Below are 19,337 nucleotides of genomic sequence, written 5' to 3' on the forward strand. Positions count from 1 at the left end.
CAACAGCAGGTTTGAAACAGGGTGCAGGAGCCTCAGGGGGTCCATAAAACCAAATTACTATTATAATCATCATTTAAAATATTTATTTATTTGAAAGGCAGAGAGAGAGAGAGGTCTTCCATCCACTGCTTCACTCCCCAAGTGCTTACAACAACTGAGGCTGGACCAGGTAGAAGCCAGGAGCCAGGAGCTCCATACAGTTCTCCCACGTGGGTGACAGGGCCCAAGTAGCTCCCTGCTAACGCACCTGGGAAGGCAGCATGTGATGGCCCAAGTGCTGGGGTCCCTGCCACCCACCTGGGAGATCTGGATGGAGCTTCTGGCTCCTGGCTTCAGCCTGGCCCAGCCTTGGTGGCTGCTGTGGCCATCTGGGGAGTGAACCTTGTGGTGGAAGAAGGCCATGCCAAGATGGCCGCTGGCAAGCCAGCGTGTTACTCAGGAATGGCTTTGAAACCCACCTGGCAAGGGAGCCTGCCTGGCAACAGGCTGTGATTGGTTAGGGCATAAACCTCCCCTTGACCGGGTTGGTTGCCTTGGCTATTTAAACCGCTGTACCAAATGAAATAAACGAGTCTGCGGGCTGCTCGCCTCTGGCCCACTTTTACCCAGCTCCTGGGGTCTGTGTGGTGACTCCGCACCTCTTGCCCCACCACGCTCCTCCTCTCAGAACGAATCCACCACAACATCACCTGTAGATGGAAGACATCTCTCTCTCCCTCTGCCTTTTAAATAAATAAATCTTTTTTAAAAGTAATTGCATTGGGGCCAGCGCTGTGGCACAGTGGGTAAAACCGCCGTCTGCAGTGCTGGCATCCCATATGAGCACTGGTTCAAGTCCTGGCTGCTCCACTTCTGATCCAGCTCTCTGCTATGGCCTGGGAAAGCAGTAGAAGATGGCCCAAGTGCTTGGGCCCCTGCACCTGCAAGGGAGACCTTGGAGAAGTTCTTGGCTTCTGGCTTCAGATTGGCACAGCTCTGGCCATTGCTGCTAATTGGGGAGTGAACCAGCGGATGGAAAACTTCTCTCCCTCTCTCTCTCTGCCTCTCCTTATCTCTCTGCATAACTCTGACTTTCAAATAAATAAGTAAATCTTTAAAAAATATATAACTGCATGGATTCAAAATCCTTTTGCACCCAACTTTCGTTTTTTTTTAAATCAAATATATTTTAAAATATTTATTTATTTGAAAGCACTTGGGCCATCTTTCACTGCTTTCCCAGGCCATTAGCAGGGAGCTGGATCGGAATTGGAGCAGCCGGGACTAGAACCTGCGCTCATATAGGATGCTGGCGCTGCAGGCGGAGGCTTCACCCACTACACCACAGCGGCCACCCCCCAAACTGATGTTTTAAGTCCACTTTTCCATGAACTTTTGGAAGTACTCTCCTGTGATGGTTTCCATTCTTCCAGATAGGAAAATGATGGCACAGAGGGGTTAAGACACTTCCCAGGAAATCCAGATGCCAGGGGAGGGGGTGGCTGGTGGTGCCATACCCCTCAGTGTCTCATACCAGCCTTAAAGCTGGCATGTGGGACACACCGGGCCGTCAGTGACACACCTAGCCTCTGATGTCCCTTGGTTTGCTTTTCATTTATTTTTATGTATTTCCATTTTACTTGAAAGGCAGAGAGAGAGAGAGAGAGAGAGAGAGAGAGAGAGAGAGAGAGACTGAGACTTCCATCTGCTGGTTTACTCCTCAAATACCCACAATAGCCAGGTCTTGGCGAGGCTAAAGCCAGGAGCCTGGAATTCAATCCAGGTCTCCCATGTGAGCGGCAGGGACCCCAGCACTTGAGCCATCACCTGCTGCCTCCCAGGGTGCGCATGCACAGGGAGGGGACTCCACACTGGAATTCCCTGAGGATCACTCACTTCTCATCTACAGATTTTGTGAGCTGTCCTAAACCCCTTTCTGCAAACAAGCAAGAATTTTCCTTACGGGGCCAAAGAAAAGCCCTCAGCCAGACGATGAGCAGTGACGCCCTTTGCTTACGGGAATGGACACAGCCCTTTGGCTCCTAACTGTGTGCACTTGCTGGTTTGGGGCTGTGGATTTTATTCACAGAAACATCCCCCAGATAGGCACGGAGGCGAGGACCTGGGGATGGGGTGAGGAGGGTCCCTCACTGCCTTCCTCTGTGTGGCCCAGCTTCTGGAAGGCTGCTGGGGGTTGGGGGGTGCATACAGGCAGGTATAGGTAGCAGGTGCACCAGATAAGGCTGAATGTTGTCAGCCCCCAGCCACTTGTGCCTTCACCATGAGCCAGGAGCGACTTCCTGCTACCTGCAGAGGGCTCTGGCCTGTGACCTCACTGAGGGCTCTCTCCAGTTTGTGGCACAGCACTCCAGTGGGGTAGGGTGGGGGCGGGGTGGGGTGGGGCAGCAGGTGTGTCAGAGGCACAGAGGGGCAAAGCTTTCTAGATTCTTGTGCCCTGGGTGCCAGGTGAATCCAAGAGGCATTCTGCTAGCCATTGGGGCTCATGAGTGCTTCTGAGTTCAGACTTCTAGAATGGTCTAGGACGGCTGGTCCTAAGCTTTATGAACGGGTGCATGGAGTGGGGGTGAAGGGCACTGCTTTGTACTCCCAGCCAGGACAACTTCTTCCTCAGCCCTGTCCATCTCTCCTTCCGGAAACTCACCAAGGCCAGCCTCCTCCAAGCCCCAACTCCTTCCCAAGTCTCCCAAGTCCCCGTGCAGGGCCAAGGGGAGGCAATGACCACTCTTATCCAAAAAGCTCTTGAATTCAACTGTTTTTTCGCTTCGTTTTTATTTTTTTGTGTGTTTTGTCGTTGTTTTGTTGTCATGCAATAATTCACAGTCCCAAGCCCACAGCTTTCAAACAAGGTAGGAAAGAAAAAAAGAAAAGAAAAAAAAAAAAGAGAAAAAATATCCAAAAAAATAGAAGCAAAGGAATCGGAGGTGGAGGTGGTGGTGGTTTTTTGTTGGTATTTTTTCTTCTTTTGTTATTTCAAGCAAGATCAAATGTCAGAAAAGAATGCTTTTTCCTCGATCCTTGATTTTTTTTGTCCTTTTTAAAATAGTTTCTTGTTATTATTATTATTGTTATTTTTTTTTAAAGCTGATTCCTGCAGGCAGTAATAGTGGGGTCTGGGAGATCACCGGCGAGAGCTCGCGTGCGCCCCTAGCGGCCGAGTCCGCGCCCGAGGCCCCCAGCAGGTCTTGAAGGTCACCGGAGAGTGCTCGCGTGCGCCCCTGGCGGCCGAGTCCGCGCCCGAGGCCCCCAGCGGGTTTGGAAAATCACCGGCGAGCGCTCGCGTGCGCCCCTAGCGGCCGCGCTCGGCAGCCCTCAGCCGGAAGAGGAAAGCTTCAGTTCAGATGATAAAACTCATCAATAGAAATGATCGCGGTCTCCCCGTTTTCTTTTAAAAATGTGATCGTGTGTGCATGTGTGCATGTGTGTGTGTGTGCGTGCGTGTGCGGTGCCGGTGTCCCCACAGTTGTCCAGAAATGGTTGCGTGGATTCCAAATCTCTTGGCTGCGTGGTTTGTCTTTTGTCTGCGGGATCCCCGGCCCTGATCCGCACGCGACACCCCAACCCCTTTGCGGGGGGGCTAGGGGGAGGGGGCGCTGGCTCGGGGACCCCCTCCCTCCTCCCTGCGCTCGCGGTCCAGCGCTGGCCCCCTTGGCGACTCCGGGAGTCTCCTGGGCCTGGGCGCGGGGTGCGCGCGGGGTGCGCGCGCGGGGCCAGCTCGCCCGGGGGTGGGGGTGGGGGGCTTAGCACCAATCCTCGTCGCTCTCGCTGTACACTTCGTGCAGGCTTTTGCGGGAGCCGGGCCCGCGGGGCCTGGCCAGTCCGTGGACCGGGTAGTAGCCGTTGGGGACCCGCCGGCCGTGCCGCGCGGGCGAGGCACACGCTGGGCCCGCGGCCCGGGGAGTCCTGGGCGAGCGGCTCGCGGGGCCCGGGGGCGCGGCGTAGGGCCCGGCCGCCACCTCCTCGTCGTCGCCGAGGCCGCCGCCGCTGCCGCTGCCGGGGCCTTCGGGCTCGTCGTAGTCGGAGCTCCGGTAGTAGCCGTGCGGGTGCGGGTGCGCGTGCGCGTGCGCGTGTGGATGCGCGTGCGGGCCGGACGCGGGCCACCGGCCCCCGCCGCCGCCGTGCCGACACGCCCGGGGAGACTCGTCCCGGGCCGCGCCCGGGCCCCGCCGCTCCAAGGCCGGCGAGCGGCCGGCGCCGTGGCCCCCCGCGGGCGGGGGCTCAGCCGCGGGGCCCGGGTACCTCCGAGGGCCGCCGGGGGCCGCCCGGCCCGGCCTGGCCACCGCCTGCTGCTGCTGTGGGGGACCCACGCCTCCGACCTTGCGGACCACGGGGGAGTAGGACACGAGTGGCCGGGGGGTGCAGGGGGTCTGGGGGAGCTGGCGGCGTCCCCGCTGCGGAGTGCTGGTACCGGATGTAGAAGGGACGGGGCTTCCACTTACTGAACTACTGCCCTACACGAAAATTGAAACAAAGGAAATCAAAAAAAAAGATACAACGAAATCGACCAGAGGACGGGAGGGGAGACACACGGGGGGGGGGCAGTGGGAGGAGGGGGGAGAGGAGAGGGGGAGAGGAGGAGTGGGGGCAGGAGGGGGAAGAGGAAGGGGGAGGGGGAGAGGAAGAGAAGGAGGGAGGAGTGGGGGAGTAGGGGGAGAGGGAGAGGGGGCGCAGAGGGGGAGGAGGGAAGAGGAGAAGGAAGGGGGAGAGGAAGAGGAGGAGGGGGAGTACGGAGAGGGGGAGGGGACGAGGGGGTGGAGGAGGAGGGGAGGGAGGAGGGAGAGGAGGGGAGCGGGAGGGAGGAGGGGGGAGAGGAAGAGGAGAGAGGAGGAGTGAGAGAGTAGGGGGAGGGGGAGAGGAAGAGGAGGATGAGGGAGGGGGAAGGGAGGGAGAGAGGGATGCGGAGGAGGGGGAGGGGAGGGGGGAGAAGAGGAGGGGGACGAGGAAGAGGAGGAGTGGGGGAGTAGAGGGAGGGGAAGGGGAGAGGGATGAGGGACAGGGGGAGGAGGAGGGTAGGGAGGAGGGAGGGGTGCAAGAAAACCGGGTGGTGGAGGGCGCGGAGGGGCGGAGCCACAGGACGTTTGAACGGAAAACAGGAGAAAGCCACAGCCACAGGGAGGCACGGGGTGGGCGGGAGGAGGGGTCAGAAACCAACACAACGAAGTGAGAAGAGAAATGAGAAATGGATTCCTGTAAGTCTCGGGGTTAAAGACCGCGGTGTTCCCCCACATCACTCACAGGTGCGTCCAAAGGACAGAAAGAATCAGAAGGAAAAAGGGGGAAGCCGGGTGATGGGGTGGGGGCGGAGCGAGAGGCGGGCGGTGGGCGTGCGGCTGGGGGCGGGGCGGGGGCCCTCCCCTCCCGCCCCCTCCCCGGCCCCTCCCCCCAGCAGGTCTCGCGGCGGGGGGCGGGGTCCCGCGGCCGCGCCCACCTGCCGGTGCGTGGTGTGCTCCCGGCCCTCGCTGGGCGAGCGGGACCAGCGCTGGTCCCGGGCGCGGGCGCGGCCGTGGCCGTGGTCGGGCCGGTCCTGCGGGCCGTAGCGCTCCTTGTCGGCGGCCGCCGGGCCGGGGTGGTGGTGGTGGTGGTGGTGGTGATGCGGCCGGTGCTTCCGGTCCTTGGGCCGGCCGCGCTCCTGCTCTCGCTCTCTGGACGGCAGGTCCCCGGACTGGGTGGTCATGCTGAGGTCCGTGCCCAAGCCTGGGACGGGACGCGCGCAGAGGGCGGTGAGCGGGCAGGGCGCGTGCGCACGGTGGGGGCCGCCTCGGGGGGGAGCCCCGCGCGGGGGCGGCCCACCTGTGTCCACGTCGGTGTAGCGGCCCAGGGAGCGCTCGGAGGTGCGATGCGCGCGCTCGCGACGCCGCGGGTGGTGTCGCTGGTTCTCCTCGGGTGGGACGCGCTCCAGGGAGTAGTCGTCCAGGCGCCGGGACGCCTTGGGGCCCAGCACGGAGGCCGAGCGCTTCATGGGGCTGGTGTCACAGATGGTCTGGGGACGGGACAGGCCAGGGTGGCCGGGCTCAGCGGCGCGCACTGGGGGGGCGCCCTGCTTCCTGCCTGCCTGGCTGGCCCGGGGGATGCCATGGTCCGGCGGCTGGGATGTGGCTTGCGGTGCATGGGGGCTCTGCTCCTTCCGGGGGTCCTTCCTGGGGGGGGGGTGTGGAAGACTGGCCCCCATGGGATCTGCCCACCCTGGGCTGCCTCGTGGGGCCACCGCCTGGGTGGGACCCCTGTGCTCAGCACCCAACACACGTCTCCTTGGCTAACAGGCTGCGTCCTCCTAGCTCCCAGTCTGGCTCTGGACACCCTGGCCTCTGAAGCACCCTGGGGATAAGCAGGGTTCCCCTCCCCCTTTTAGATCCTTGGCCTTGGGGTGCTGCACCTGCCCGGGGGTGGGGCGGGCGGGAGTGGCCTCACTGCTCAGCCTGTAGCAGTCAGGGGCTAAGGCCCTGTGGTGCTGGAAGGGACAGGGTAAGGGTTGGAGGAGGTGCAATGAAAGAGAGAGAGAAAGGGAGGGAGGGAGAGGGAGACCAGATCGGCTTCTGGGAGCGTGAGGGGTCCAGGATCCCTGAATGGGAAGCTTGGGAAAGAAGAGAGTGGGTGGTGGGGGAGGAGATGGTCCCTTGGACACGGAGGACACAACACACGAGGAGGGGGGCTCCGTGGGGGGTGGGCGAGGGGCGTGAGCTGCAAAGAAGGAGTGGGATGGGAGAAAGAGGGTGGGCAGAGAGATGACGGACTCCCCAGAGGGGGGGTGGGGAGGAAGAGGGGGCCAGAGCCGAGCTCGGTAGGATACATACACTGAGATCACTCCCACGTGGCCGGCCCCTTCTCCTCTGTCACAGCCCCACGGGACGGTGCACACAGGAAAAACAGAAAAAAAACATAAATATAAAAGGCAGGCGAGAGCGAGTGGATGGAGGCGGTGAAATAGTGGGGGCGAGGGAGGGAGGAGGAGAAAGAGAGGTTATGGTCCCCCCTCCCCGCCATCCCCCCTGCGGGCACACTGAAGACAGGAGACACAGACAGATGGCGGAGGCACAAGGCTGACAGGTAGGGCAGCGCGGCCACAGGCCCTTGGCTCATGCCATGCCTCCGGGAGGGCTCTGACTCCGGCTGGGGTTTGTCCCCCACTCTCTCCTGGGGCCCTGCAGCTCCTGTGGGAAGGGGACCGTGCAGCTCGCATGCACCGCCTCCGGCCCCGCCCCCTGGCGCACAGCAGCCAGAGCCCAGGCCCAGGAGCGGCCCCGGCTCAGCCAGGCACAGCGCAGCCACACGAAGCTCGCCACAGCCAGACATGCTGACCCCTGCCTTTCTGTTCTCAGGGCTCCCCCAACACCGATCCCCTGCCCCGGGGTCGGGGTGGGGCTCCTGCTTTGCAGGCCAACTGGGCAGCCAGCCATGCCTCTGGCTGTCCCTGTGCGCTGGGGACACACGCAGCGAGGGCTCGTCTGCCTCCAAGCCGAGAGGGCTGCGGTAGCTGGCCAAGCAGCCAATCAGACACGCGTATCAGGTGCGCTAGGCACACGCTCTGGCCCCGCCCACTACCCGCCCCGCCCTCTCCCAGGCCCGAAAGGAAGTCCCGCCCTCAGCTGGCCCCAGACCCACCCACCACTCCTCCACTGTGTGCATGTGTGTACGCGCGCGTGTAGGTATGACGTGCGTGTCCACGTGTGACTCTGTGACACGCGTTTTTGGATGGATTCCTCTCCTGTCCCCCCCAAGTCTCCCACATTTTCTCCCCTTTCTTCACTCCCCAAACAGGACAGAGAGGAACAACGTGAGCTTGGACCCGTACAAGTGTGGGCAGGGAGGGGGCGGGGCCTGCACCTGTCATGGAGCCGGCAGGGGTCCTCCTCCGGCAGGCTGGGGCCTAGGATTAGGGGTGGGGGGCACCATCCTCACGGACTCCACCAGGGCGCTGGCGGGGGTTGCAGCCCCAGGGCTCTGGGTGAAAGCCCTCACCTGGTTCTCGGCGGGGAGGCGGGGCATGGAGGCGGCGCGGGCCTGGCCTTCCATGGGGAGGCAGTGCTCGCTGTCCGAGTAGCCGTCCTGGCTCATTTCTCGCATCTCCACGGACTGCGAGGCGGGGGGCGGGGACAGAAGGTGGGCGAGGCCCCGTGAGCCACCGCCCGGACCCCTCCCCCACCCTCCTCCTCGCTGATTCGCTCGAGCAGCCCTGCGCCGGCCCAAAGAGGCACCTGAGGCTTGGGCTGGCTGTCGGCCATGTCGGCGGGGGGCGCGCGCTCAGGGCTCCACGTGCCCGTCTTCTGGAACATCTCCTGAGCGCGCTGGGTCACCCAGGATGGGCTGTCTTTGAGGCCGTCTTCGTGAGCCATCCTGCAAGGGTGACAGAGGCCAGTGTGGTGGTGGTAGCGGCGGCGCCAGCCTCGGCAACCCGGGGCGGGCAACCCTCCCGCCCCGTGGCCAGAGCGGCACTCACAGGCCTCCTGCCGGGTCCAGCTGCGTGGAGGGCAGGGCGTTCTGGCCGGCGCCCCCCTCGTCCGGCGGCGGCTCCATGCGCTGGAACATGAGCGGTGTCCGGTTCTGGGGAGCAGACAAGGAGCAGGTGCACGGGGCATGGGGACAGATGGGAGCAGTGGCCAAGGTCACACGGCCAAAGGCTGCAGACAGGACCCTCAGCGCACCCCTGCAAGGGGGCGTGGTGGGCGAAATCCTACCTGCTGCAGCCCCTTGGCATCCCACCCGGCCTTACCAGGTCCTGCCCGCACCTCCACGCACAGCCACTAGAGGGCGCCAGCGAGCACCTGAGTCAGTCTCTAGCTCCTTGGCTCCAGCTTAACCCCGGAGCAAAAACTGGAGCCTTCTCTGGTGGCCCCATCCCCCCTGGAGGACCTGGTACGCCACCTCCCTGCCCTCATCTCTGGTGCACTCTGGCCACTTCCTTCTCCTGGCCCCCAAGCTCACCAGGCAAAGTCCAACCCCAGGGCCTTTGCATTGGCTGCTGGCCCCTGGCCCGGGGCGCCTTTCCCTGGATGGCCCCTGGCCCGGGGCGCCTTTCCCTGGATAACCCCTTGGCTCCCTCCCTCCATTCTTCCTCCAAGCCTCTGCTCAGCTGTCCCCTGCTTCTGCTCTGTTTTGTTCACAGATGAATAAGGGCAAAATAATAATAATAATAATTATAATAATAAAAGCAGCACCCGGCATACAGTAAGCACTTCATAAGTGTAGGTGACGCCAACCAAACTGACCTGGGTTTGCGCTCCCTGGCCCTAATGCACAGGAATCGGCTCCCGAGCTCGGCCACACCCCCACCCCACCCCTTGCTCCGATTGGTTCCCAGAGTGGGTGAGGACAGGCAGGCAGCCTGGGCGTTTCCAGGGCAACCCGCACGCACCTGCTCCTCACGCATGGCCTGCAGCTTTTTGGCTTTGCTCTGCCGGTAGTACTCCATGATCATCATGGCAGCATAGATCTTGCCCACTGTCAGGTCCGTGGCTGGGGGGGGCACAGGGCGAGCTCACTTGTGCCGCCCCGCCCTCTCCCCATCCCGGCGCCCTCCCCACGTGGGTGGATCGGAGCTCCCGGGGTGGGGAGGAGCGAGAGCCCCGGACTAGGCCCTTACACTTGTGGGGTGTGACCAGCAGGTCCAGTGTCTTCTGGGACAGGTTGGGCCAAATGGCCATCATCTCTTTCCGCAGCTCAGCGTCCATCTGCTGTTTATCTGCTCCGCCTGTAGGGGGCGTGGCACACACAGACCCTCAGCCGGAAGCTCTCTCCAGGGCTCCCTAGAGCCTGGTCCAGAGGCAGCTCTGGGCACAGCTGCCTGGGCTCTGGTCCCTAGCCGGGGCAGGCAGGTGAACCTACTGCTTTTGGGATTCCTGCAGCCCATAGCAGAGCAAGGTCCTGGCAAACCCTGCTTCTGATCGAGGTCCCCTGGGGAGGCGGCAGGGGAGACGGCCTAAGTGCTTGGGTCCCTGCCACCCACATGGGAGACCCAGATGGAGTTCTGAACTCTTGGCTTCTGGCTTGGCCCAGCCCTGGCAAGTTGTAGGCCATTTGGAGATGCGAACCAGCAGATGGAAGATTCTCTCTCTCTCTCTCTGTCTCTCTCTGCTTTTCAAACAGATGAGCAACTAAAGACAATGGGTCAGACCCATCCTGCCTCCTGCGCTTTGAAATCGAGGGTCTCCAGTTTACTCTCTGTGCCTGTTTCCCCGCCTGCACCAGCGGAATGACGGCGCTCTAGGACTGACCTCACCTGTTGGTTTGCCGACGGAAGTCGTGCACACCTTGAATGTGGTCCACCCTCACCTGCGGGTTTTGTCCCTGCTGGGAGGTATTGGGGGTGTGTGTGCGTGCAAACTCCGTGGGATGCTGGTGTTTGGGGGCGGGGCCTCTGGGGGCATGGCTAGGACTAGATGAAGTCATCCCCAGTGAACACAGAGTGAGGCCTCCCTGACCTCTCCCAGGTGTTTCCAGCCGTGAACTTGGCCTTGGTCTGAAGCTGATTCCTTGGCCATGGGGACCGGGAGGGAGGCAGAGAGGGAAGGGTCTGGTCCTTCCTGCCCTGCCTGCGTTTGCTAGGGGAGGGGACAAGTAATGAGTTTTTTTTTTTTTTAATTTTAATTTTATTTGAAAGGCAGACCAACCAAGAGAGATCTGCCATTTGCTGGTTCAACTCTCTCAAATGCCCACAACAGCCAGGGCTGCCCCAGAACTCCATCGGGGCCTCCCCCCACCATGTGGCTGGTGACACAAGGGGCAGCATCTGCTCCTTGTGGGGAGGCCCAGGAGTAGCACAGCAGGAGTGGGAAATGCACCTGTTAGGGTTCGTGCCTCGGAGGCCCTTGGGGACTGCCAGTCCCTCCCAGCGACTCCAACCCTGGGTTCCATCACAGACACTGACCAGCAGGTGCACAGACCCCCCGCTGTGCCAGATGTGGATCCCAGAGGTGCCGGACCACAGCCGGCCAGGACAGGGGCCAGAGGAGTAGAGGAGTATTTCACTGCTTCCACAACTGGCGTGTACAGGCTAAACAGCTGCGCCCTCCCCGCCACAGGTGCCCTCAATGTCCCTCTGGGTCTCTCCTCCCCGTCAGCCCCCTGCCTCCCGCTTTTTTTTTTTTTTTTTTTTTAATCAATGCACAGGTAAAGCTTGCATTCTATTCTGGAACATGGATCCTGAATGGCTCTGCACCCCCCCAAGTCTGTCCCAGCTACAGCCACCAGGGGGCGCCTGCGAGCGCCAGAGCCAGGTCCTCTCCCTCTGCTCTGCCCTGGTCTTCTGCCCGCCCCTTGAGCCACACACACCGCCCCCCTCCTCCTGCCCCTGGGCCTTTGCAAGGCTGTTTCTGCCTCAAATTCTTTCTACAAATGTCTATGTGGATCCCACCCTCATACCATCATTCATCGTTTTTTTAAACAAATTTACTTTTTTCCCCCCATTCTATTTGAGAGAGAGAGAGAGAGAGAGGGAGAGAGAGGAGAGATCTTCCATCTAGTGGTTCACTCCCCCAGATGGCCACAACAGCCAGGGCTGGGGCAGGCTGAAGCCAGGAGCCAGGAGCAACATCCGGGTCTCCCACGTGGGTGGCAGGGGCCCAAGGACTCAGGCCATCACTGCTGGCTCCCAGGGTGCCATGGGCAGGAATGCAGGGGTCTGGAGCGGAGCTGGGGCTTGAACCCAGGCACTTTGGGATATGAGGGTCCCGACCGCTGTGCCACACGCCTGCCCCCCCCCCCCCCATTTCTCACCGCCTCCTTCAGGTTGCTCCCCATCTCACCCACTAGAGGGCGACCTCACGGGTCGTTGTTTCCACATTCTTTCTGCTGGGAGCCACAGGGGGCTGTGGGCCCGGAGTCTCAGCAGTCCCCACGCTGTTTAAGGCTAATTGTGGGAGGCCCTTGGGAAAATCCCCTTTGTAGCTGGAATCCTGACACCTGGCCAGTGTTTTATTTCCTGAATAGCTCTGTCTTGTCTACTGTGGCTCGGTGCTACGGCCCCTTGGGAGACAGAAGTTCCGTCTCTTTTTTTTTTTTTGACAGGCAGAGTGGATAGTGAGAGAGAGAGACAGAGAGAAAGGTCTTCCTTTGCCGTTGGTTCACCCTCCAATGGCCGTCGCGGCTGGCGCGCTGCGGCCAGCGCACCGCGCTGATCCGATGGCAGGAGCCAGTTGCTTCTCCTGGTCTCCCATGGGGTGCAGGGCCCAAGGACTTGGGCCATCCTCCACTGCACTCCCTGGCTACAGCAGAGAGCTGGCCTGGAAGAGGGGCAACCGGGACAGGATCGGTGCCCCGACCGGGACTAGAACCCGGTGTGCCGGCGCCGCAAGGTGGAGGATTAGCCTAGTGAGCCGCGGTGCCGGCCAGAAGTTCCGTCTCTTGAACTTGAACTTCTAAATGTTAAAAAGCCATTCTTTGGGGAGTGGGGTGGGCGTCTGATCTGACAGTTCAAACATTTCTGTCTCATATCGGAGTGCATAGGTTCAATACCTGGCTGTGGCTCCTGACCCCTGCATTCCGGCCAGTGTGCACCCTGGGAGGTAGCAGAAGATGGCCCAAGTGCTTGGGGCCCCCACCACCCACGTGGGAGACTCGGATGGAGCTCCTGGCTCCTGGCTTTGGCCTGGCCCCAGCCCTGGCTGCTGTGGATGTTTGGGGAGTGAACCAGCAGATGGAAGATCCATCTCTGTTGCTCCCTCTCCCTCTGTCTTTCAAATAAACAAAACCCACCTTCAGATAGAATCCCCAAATGCTGTTCATGGTTATCAGGATGTGGGTGGCAGGGGCCCAAGCACTTGAGCCACCACCTGCTGCTTTCCCAGGGGCATTAGCGGGGAGCTGGATCGGAAGTGGAGCAGCTGGGACTTGAACCTGTGCTCTCCCATGGGATGCCAGTGTCACATGTACCAGGATACTCATCCCAGACAGGTGGTTCATACCTCATCGCCTGGGGCAGAGGGGAGGGGAAATTGAGCCCCTGGGAGGGAATCCCAGACACAATGTGTAGAAGGAAAAGGGCCTCTAAAGGATTTTCCCCAGTTTCTTCTGGATGAGATTGGCACAGCAGAGGGGGAAGGCAGAGAGACGTGGAGGGTCCTGCCCTTCTCCTGGACCCCCAAGAACAGTGTCAGAATATTCCAGAACATTCCAGCACATTCCAGAATATTCCAGAACATTCCAGCACATCCCCGTGCTGCCCAGGCAGTTCAGCATGGACAGAAGGGCAGGCATCTGGCTTGGTGGTTAAGATGGCAGTTGGGACACCTGCATCCTGTATCAGAGAGCCCCGGGTTCAAGTCCCGCCTTTGCTTCTGATGCCAGCTCCTTGCTCGTGTGCACCCTGGGCGGCAGCAAGCAGAGGCTTAAGAACTTGGGTTCCTGCCACCCATGTGGGAGACGTGGGGGGAGTTCCAGGTTCCTGGCTCCAGCCCTGTAGCAGCTGTTGTGGGCAATTGGGGTGCGGATCAACGGATGGGATCTTTCTCTGTCTTGGCAATAAATTGAGAGAGAGAGAGAGAGGGAGAGAGAAAGAGAGAGAGGTCTTCCATCCACTGGGTCACTCCCCAAATGCCTGCAATGGGTAGGTCTGGGCCAGGCTGAAGCCAGAAGCCAGGAGCTTCTTCCAGGTCTCCCATGCGGGTGCAGGGGTCCAAGGCCTTGGGCCATCTTCTGCTGCTTTCCCAGGCCATAGCAGAGAGCTGGATTGGAAGTGGAGGAGCCGGGATTCAAACCAGCGCCCATATGGGATTCGGTGTTGCAGGTGGCGGCTTTACCCACTGAGCCGAGCGCCTGCCCTCAGGGAAGGGTTGGTTGTAGTCTCTGTTTCCTGGCTTGCCAGGGACCTGCAGCCCCAAGCAGCAGCCGCACGCGGACAGAACCCGCCTGCCCTTGGACGGGCCCCGCCCAGACTGCGGACTGAGTCCATCTTTTTGCTTTTTCAAGTGAGTTTCCTTGGCCGTTTTGTTGCGATGAATAGCTGAGCAGCACAGAGCCTTTCCAGTCTCCTGGCTAAAAATCTGTTGGCGGGATGGGCATTACCAAGTCTGCCTGTAATGCCAGCATCCCATATCGGAGCACAGGTTCGAGACCTGGCTGCTCGGCTTCCGATCCGGCTCCCTGCTGATGCACCTGGGAAGGCAGCAGAAGATGGCCCCAAGTGCTTGGGTCCCTGCACCTGCGTGGGAGACCTGGATGGAGCTCCTGGCTCCTGGCTTGGGCCTTGGCAACCTTGGCTGTTTCAGGCTTTGGGGAGTGAGCCAGTGGATGGAAGTTCTCTCTGTTGTTCAAACAAACGGCTCTCTAGAAAAGAAATGCTGTCAGCAGGAGATGCCCAGTCAGCAGCCCAGCCTGCGGGTCCTCCTGGGTCCACGCCTGCACCTGCCCCTCCCTTCCCCCGGCCCCGAGTAGGATTTCTTGGGTTTGTGTCTCGGGAGCTCCGTGTGTGGGGGGGAGGTCCTTCAGTCCTGGGGGTGGGGCAGGCAGCTCCCTGTATAGACCCCTGAGCGGCCGACACTGAGTGTCTCTCTGGCTTCTTGGGAGAGTGGCTCCTCCTCCCTGCCACGAGCCAGATCCCAAACTGTGACCTTGGCCAAGTTCATCCAGCCTTGAGCACCACACTGTAGCACTGTTGGGGGCTCCAGCCCTTTCCCAGCCCCTCCCCCAGTCATGGCAGGGGTGGGGGTGCTTGTGCGGGGGAGAGACAGGCACTGGCTCCACTCCCAGAGGGGATCCCACCTCGTCATCTTCGCTTGAGGTGCGCCAAGGGCCCCCAGCCTGGCCCACCATCCCCAGGGTGACCAGAAGGAGCCTGTTCAGTCCTAAAATTTAGTCCTTTGCTTTGGACTCTGTGTGGTGGCCTCAGGGCCTTTGCACCTGCTGGACCCTGGTCACGTCATCACCTCACCTCCCTCACAGTCCTCTCCTACCCCAAGTGGGAGCTGCCGTGCCCCGCGAACCTCGCAGGTTGAAGGAACAGGCCAGCGAGAGAAGACCCCGTCGTGGCCTGAGGCCCCCGGTGCTCCCTGACGCCACCACCCTGCCCCTGCCTTACCCTTGGCGATCTTGATGTCCAGCGCCGTACGGATCAAAGCCATGAGCGTGGAGTTGAAGTGCACAGTGTTGTCGTCGGCCACGGGCAGATCCATCCGCAGGAGCCTCTACGAAGAACCAATCCGCCGTGAGGGGCGGCCGCTGTCCCCGCCCCTCTGCCCCCAGGACCTCGGGAGAGCCCCGCCCACCGGACACGCCCCCCACCCCACTCCATGGGAGCCCCCGGAAGAACTCAAGGCAGAGATGGGCAGACGCTCCTCTTACCCTGGGCGGCCAGCAGGAGGCGCCCTGGGATCCTCCTGGACTTAGGAGTTCCCTAGTTTCTTCATCCATCCACCCATCCATCCATCCATCAATCATTTTGTCATTGCCCTGCCCTGCCCTGTCCCCAGAGTTCTCCTGGACGGCTCCGACGGTATCGCCCATCCCCCTCTCTCCCCCGCCCCCGCCCCCACAAGAGAAAAGCAGCGCCAAGCCGGATCCCCCGCAGTACGTGCAGCAGCCAGCAGAGGGCGCCACGGCCACAACCACAGCCACGGCCAGGGCCAGGGCGGACGCCGGCTCCGCGCCCACACTCCTGGCTCGGCCCCGCAGGGCACGGTCCACACCATTCCTGAGAAGCGGCAGGCAGGTGGGCGGATAGGGCGTGCAGCGAGACAGAGAGACCGGCACACACACACGTGCGCATGCAGACGGAATCTCGAGACTCATTCATAGCTCCGTGGGATGTGGGTCTCGGGGGCGTGTCCGGGGCTTGGATCTTTGTGCCATGGCAGGAGTATGGGGGGAATGTGGGGAGGGGAGGCGCGGGGGCGTTCCCGTGGCCCAGGCAGGGGCTCTGTCCCCCACCCCGCCCCCACTCCACCCCACCTAACCCCTGTACTTGGTGGCGTGGGAAGCGGCTGCTGGGTGGACGCACAACCCAGCCTAGGCGAGACAAGGAACGGAGATGAGAGCAAGTTTGGGGGTTCTCGGGGCAGCGGGGGGGGTAGGATTCAGACACCAGGGCTGGAAACAGAACGGGAGGCAGGATGAGCGCTGGAAACCCAGGGTAGGGAGCCAGGGCAGGGTGCAGAGGGAGGCGGGGGGGGGGGGGGGAGACATTGAGAGAGAGAGAGAGGGGAACACACACAGGCCACTGTGCACAGCTGCACAGGCTGTGCACTGCACAAGGGCGTGTGCACATGTATTAGGCCAGTCCTGCTGCTGATGACGGGAACACGTCGGTGGCCAGAGAAAGGATGTCCCGTGCCAGGGGGCCCGGTGGGCCGGTGACCAGGAGCGCGAGCGCGAGCGAGCTCTCCCTCGCCTGGGCTGGGCATACGTATTCTCACCCGCAGCCACGCAGAGACCGCGAGAGAGAGGCAGAGACAAAGACAGAGCGAGAGAAGGGACGGGTGGTCCGCAGTGGGGGGAGGCGAGCGGAGGGATACAGACAGACGAGGAGGGGCCACGAATCACGGTGGGAGGGAGAACGGGGTAATGGGGGCATTGGGTGGGTTCAAAGGTCATCCCTGAACTTGCCATGATGAGGGTGGGGACGAGGGAACAGAGAGTGTCTGTCCTTGGGTGCCCGGAGAGATTCCAGTACTGGGCGAGGTTGGGGGAAGTGTGGGAGGGGGGTCCGGAGGGGTGGCCCAGCCCCACCGCCTGGCGGCAGGACCCTCGCTCCCTCAGCCAACATGCAACACCCCCCCTCGGCCCCAGGCACCCTGCCAAGGCAGCGAGCATGGCCTGTGTCCCTGTGCCACCGTCCAGGGGTCCAGCTGCGGCCCGCCTGCCCACTCTGAAAAAATGGAGAGGCGTCTCGAGGTGGGTGGTGAGGGGGGAGGAGGAGGAGGAGGTTAGGGATGGGGGAGGGGGAGCGGTGGGGGAGGGAGGCTGCAGGGATGTCGAATTTTCCAAGGCCTTAATCCAGAGATCAGCTTCAGGTGTGTGTGTGTGTATGCGCGCGCGTGTATGTGCGCGCACGCATGCGCAGTGGGGTCTGGGAGCTGGGAGACTCCGGCCTGGACGGGGGCCGGGGGTGATGGTGGTGGTGGTGGTCGTGGATGTGGGGCCAGGCTCCAGGGCATCTGGGCTCTGCTCTCTCCCCCCTCCCCAGCCCCCCCAGACGTGTCGCCATAATAGAGTCTCAAAACACGAAGGCACAACCAAGAGAGACGGACACGCGTCAAAGGGCAGGTGAGGGTCCACCGACTCAGGAGCAAAGGAAAAAAAAGAAGAAGAAAAAGAGGAAATGTTGGAAAAAAAAAAACAAAAAAAAAAGTTGGCCGGGTACTTCCGGCGGCACCGTTGCCCTGGGAGACGGTCAATCTACCTTGTAGGCCACTCTGGCCGGGCAGTTCTTCCCCAGACCCAGGGGTGGGGGCATGTGTCTCAGCATCGCATACATGTCCCGGTAAAGCATGCGTCCCCTGGCAGCACCGGAAACAGAACACAACACGAGCAGTGGGGACCGAGAACCAAACCCGAGGGCGGGGGCGCTGGGAAGACAGAGAAGCCAAAGAAACAAACCAAAAACCCAAAAAACCAGCGAACCACAGGAGTACAGGAGATGTCAAATAAATGGAGGGGGAAAAAAAAAAAAGAAAAAGAGGAACGGGGGAGGGGGAGGGGTGGGAGAAACGGAAGAAGAGAGAATTAAAAAAGCCAAAAAGATTATTTCACTGCTTGCCAGCAGGGGAGGGGGAGAGAGAGAGAGAGAGAGAGAGAGAGAGAGAGAGAGGTCAGGATCAGCGCCGCGCAGTGCTGGGAACTCCCGTGGGAGGCGGAGGGGGCAGGGTCCTCGCCTCTCCCCTCCGCCCCAGCCCCCACAGCAGGTGCCTGGCGATCCCTGACCCGGTCCCTGACCTGGTCGGAGCTGGCTCACGTCCTCTGAGGCTGGTCTCTGAGCGGGCCTGGGTTGGGTTGGGGGGCAGAGGGGACCAGGGCGGAGGGGGGAGTTGGGGAGTGGAGGGGGGTGGAGTGTGGATGCGGTAGTGGCAGGGGAGAGTGGGGAGGGGGCGATGCACAGTCCGTTACGCCCCCTCCCCCCGGGGGGTGGCGGGCGGGCGGGCGGGCGGGGCAGAGGGCCTGTGTCTGATTCGGGGTGCCGTAGGAGACCCCAGGATGGACAGCCTGAGCCAGGAGAGCAAGCAGAGATGGCCGAAAAAAAGGAACCCCAATTTTATGTTCCATGCTTTACCGAGCCTACAGTACAGGCCTGCATTCTGTTGGCTAAGAGAGTCTGCTAGTTAATGCGAGAGAGACAGAGAGAGAGAAGGGACAGGAAGAGAGGCCTGTCTTTTTTATATATATATATGAAATATATATATTTAAGGTCTCAAAAGCCACACATTCCATCGACTCTAGCAGGTTTCAGTGAAGTCCAAACCTTGCAGGCAACCCTATGAGGACATTTCTTGCCTAAGCCGAGAGGGGGAGAGATTACACGTAATAAACTGTACATATCCTTATAGTGGATGCGACCGCTGTAAGGGAGAAAAGAGGCCGTTAGTGGGGCGGGGCAGGGGCGTGCGTCAGGCTGTGTCCACACCGGCTCCCCGCCCCCCCCACCCCCCAGCCGAGGCCTTGAAAAGAATGGGCGGGTGGGGGTGGCGGGAGACCTGGGACAAGTAAGTGCAGGTCCCCCGCTGTGTCCCCAGACACCCTGCAGAGTCCTGGGGGGGCAGAGGGAGGGTCTTGCTTCTGGGCGGGGGAGGGGGCAGGGCTGTACTTGGTTCCTCCACCGTCTACTCAGGCTACACTAGTGGGAGTGGGGGAGGGGGCTTGTGGGAGATACAGACGGGGGAGGGCGGGGGACGGCCTGCACCTGCTGGGATCTAAAATCAAAAGAGGAAGAGTCAGCAGCCTGTGGGTCAGTCCGGCCTCGTGCGCTTGGGGTGCGGCTGGGAAACGGCCCGCAAGCTGGCCTCCTCGTCCTTGCATTCCCCACCCTCCGAGCGGCTCCGGCCAGGGGACGCCCCGAGCCGTCTTCCGCTCGGTCCCGGGGCTCTGACAGGTGCACCGCAGTCGGCCAGCAGGGGGCGCGGCTTGGCGCTGAGCACGCGCGTCTGGCCAGCTCCCTTCCTTGGTGGCCCTGTGGCCCCCTCTGACCTATGTGTGTGTGGGAGGGAGGGGCACCCACTTCCAAGGAGCGGCCGGGCCCCCCCCCAGCCTCCTCCCTGGAGCCTGAGTCTTGTTCTTAGCCTCTGCTGGCCTCACACAGGGGGGCACACAGATCCGATCTTCTCCTTCTGCACCCCCCCTCCCCCCGCACACCGTGAGACCACCTCCTCTGGGGACCCCAGGGGAGACCCCACATCCCAGGGCCTGTGCTGTAGGGGCAGGGG

General features: G+C 61.6%; 1 protein-coding gene across 1 annotated transcript in view; it reads right to left on the bottom strand.

Moving 5' to 3' along the window:
- Positions 1-3,737: 3,737 nt before the first annotated feature.
- CACNA1A (calcium voltage-gated channel subunit alpha1 A) overlaps positions 3,738-19,337 on the bottom strand; it is a 137,175-nt gene continuing 121,575 nt past the window's right edge. Inside the window, exons 36-46 of the mRNA XM_062179518.1 lie at positions 17,324-17,420; positions 15,005-15,110; positions 9,575-9,682; positions 9,347-9,447; positions 8,432-8,535; positions 8,190-8,328; positions 7,954-8,067; positions 6,789-6,824; positions 5,788-5,977; positions 5,426-5,691; positions 3,738-4,448 (exon numbers count right to left, since the gene is read on the bottom strand). Coding sequence (XP_062035502.1) covers positions 3,738-4,448; positions 5,426-5,691; positions 5,788-5,977; positions 6,789-6,824; positions 7,954-8,067; positions 8,190-8,328; positions 8,432-8,535; positions 9,347-9,447; positions 9,575-9,682; positions 15,005-15,110; positions 17,324-17,420 — 1,972 coding nt within the window. The remainder of the gene's footprint in view (positions 4,449-5,425; positions 5,692-5,787; positions 5,978-6,788; positions 6,825-7,953; positions 8,068-8,189; positions 8,329-8,431; positions 8,536-9,346; positions 9,448-9,574; positions 9,683-15,004; positions 15,111-17,323; positions 17,421-19,337) is intronic.

The sequence above is a fragment of the Lepus europaeus genome, chromosome 20 (genome assembly GCF_033115175.1).
Source record: "Lepus europaeus isolate LE1 chromosome 20, mLepTim1.pri, whole genome shotgun sequence".
Classification (NCBI taxonomy): Eukaryota; Metazoa; Chordata; class Mammalia; order Lagomorpha; family Leporidae; genus Lepus; species Lepus europaeus.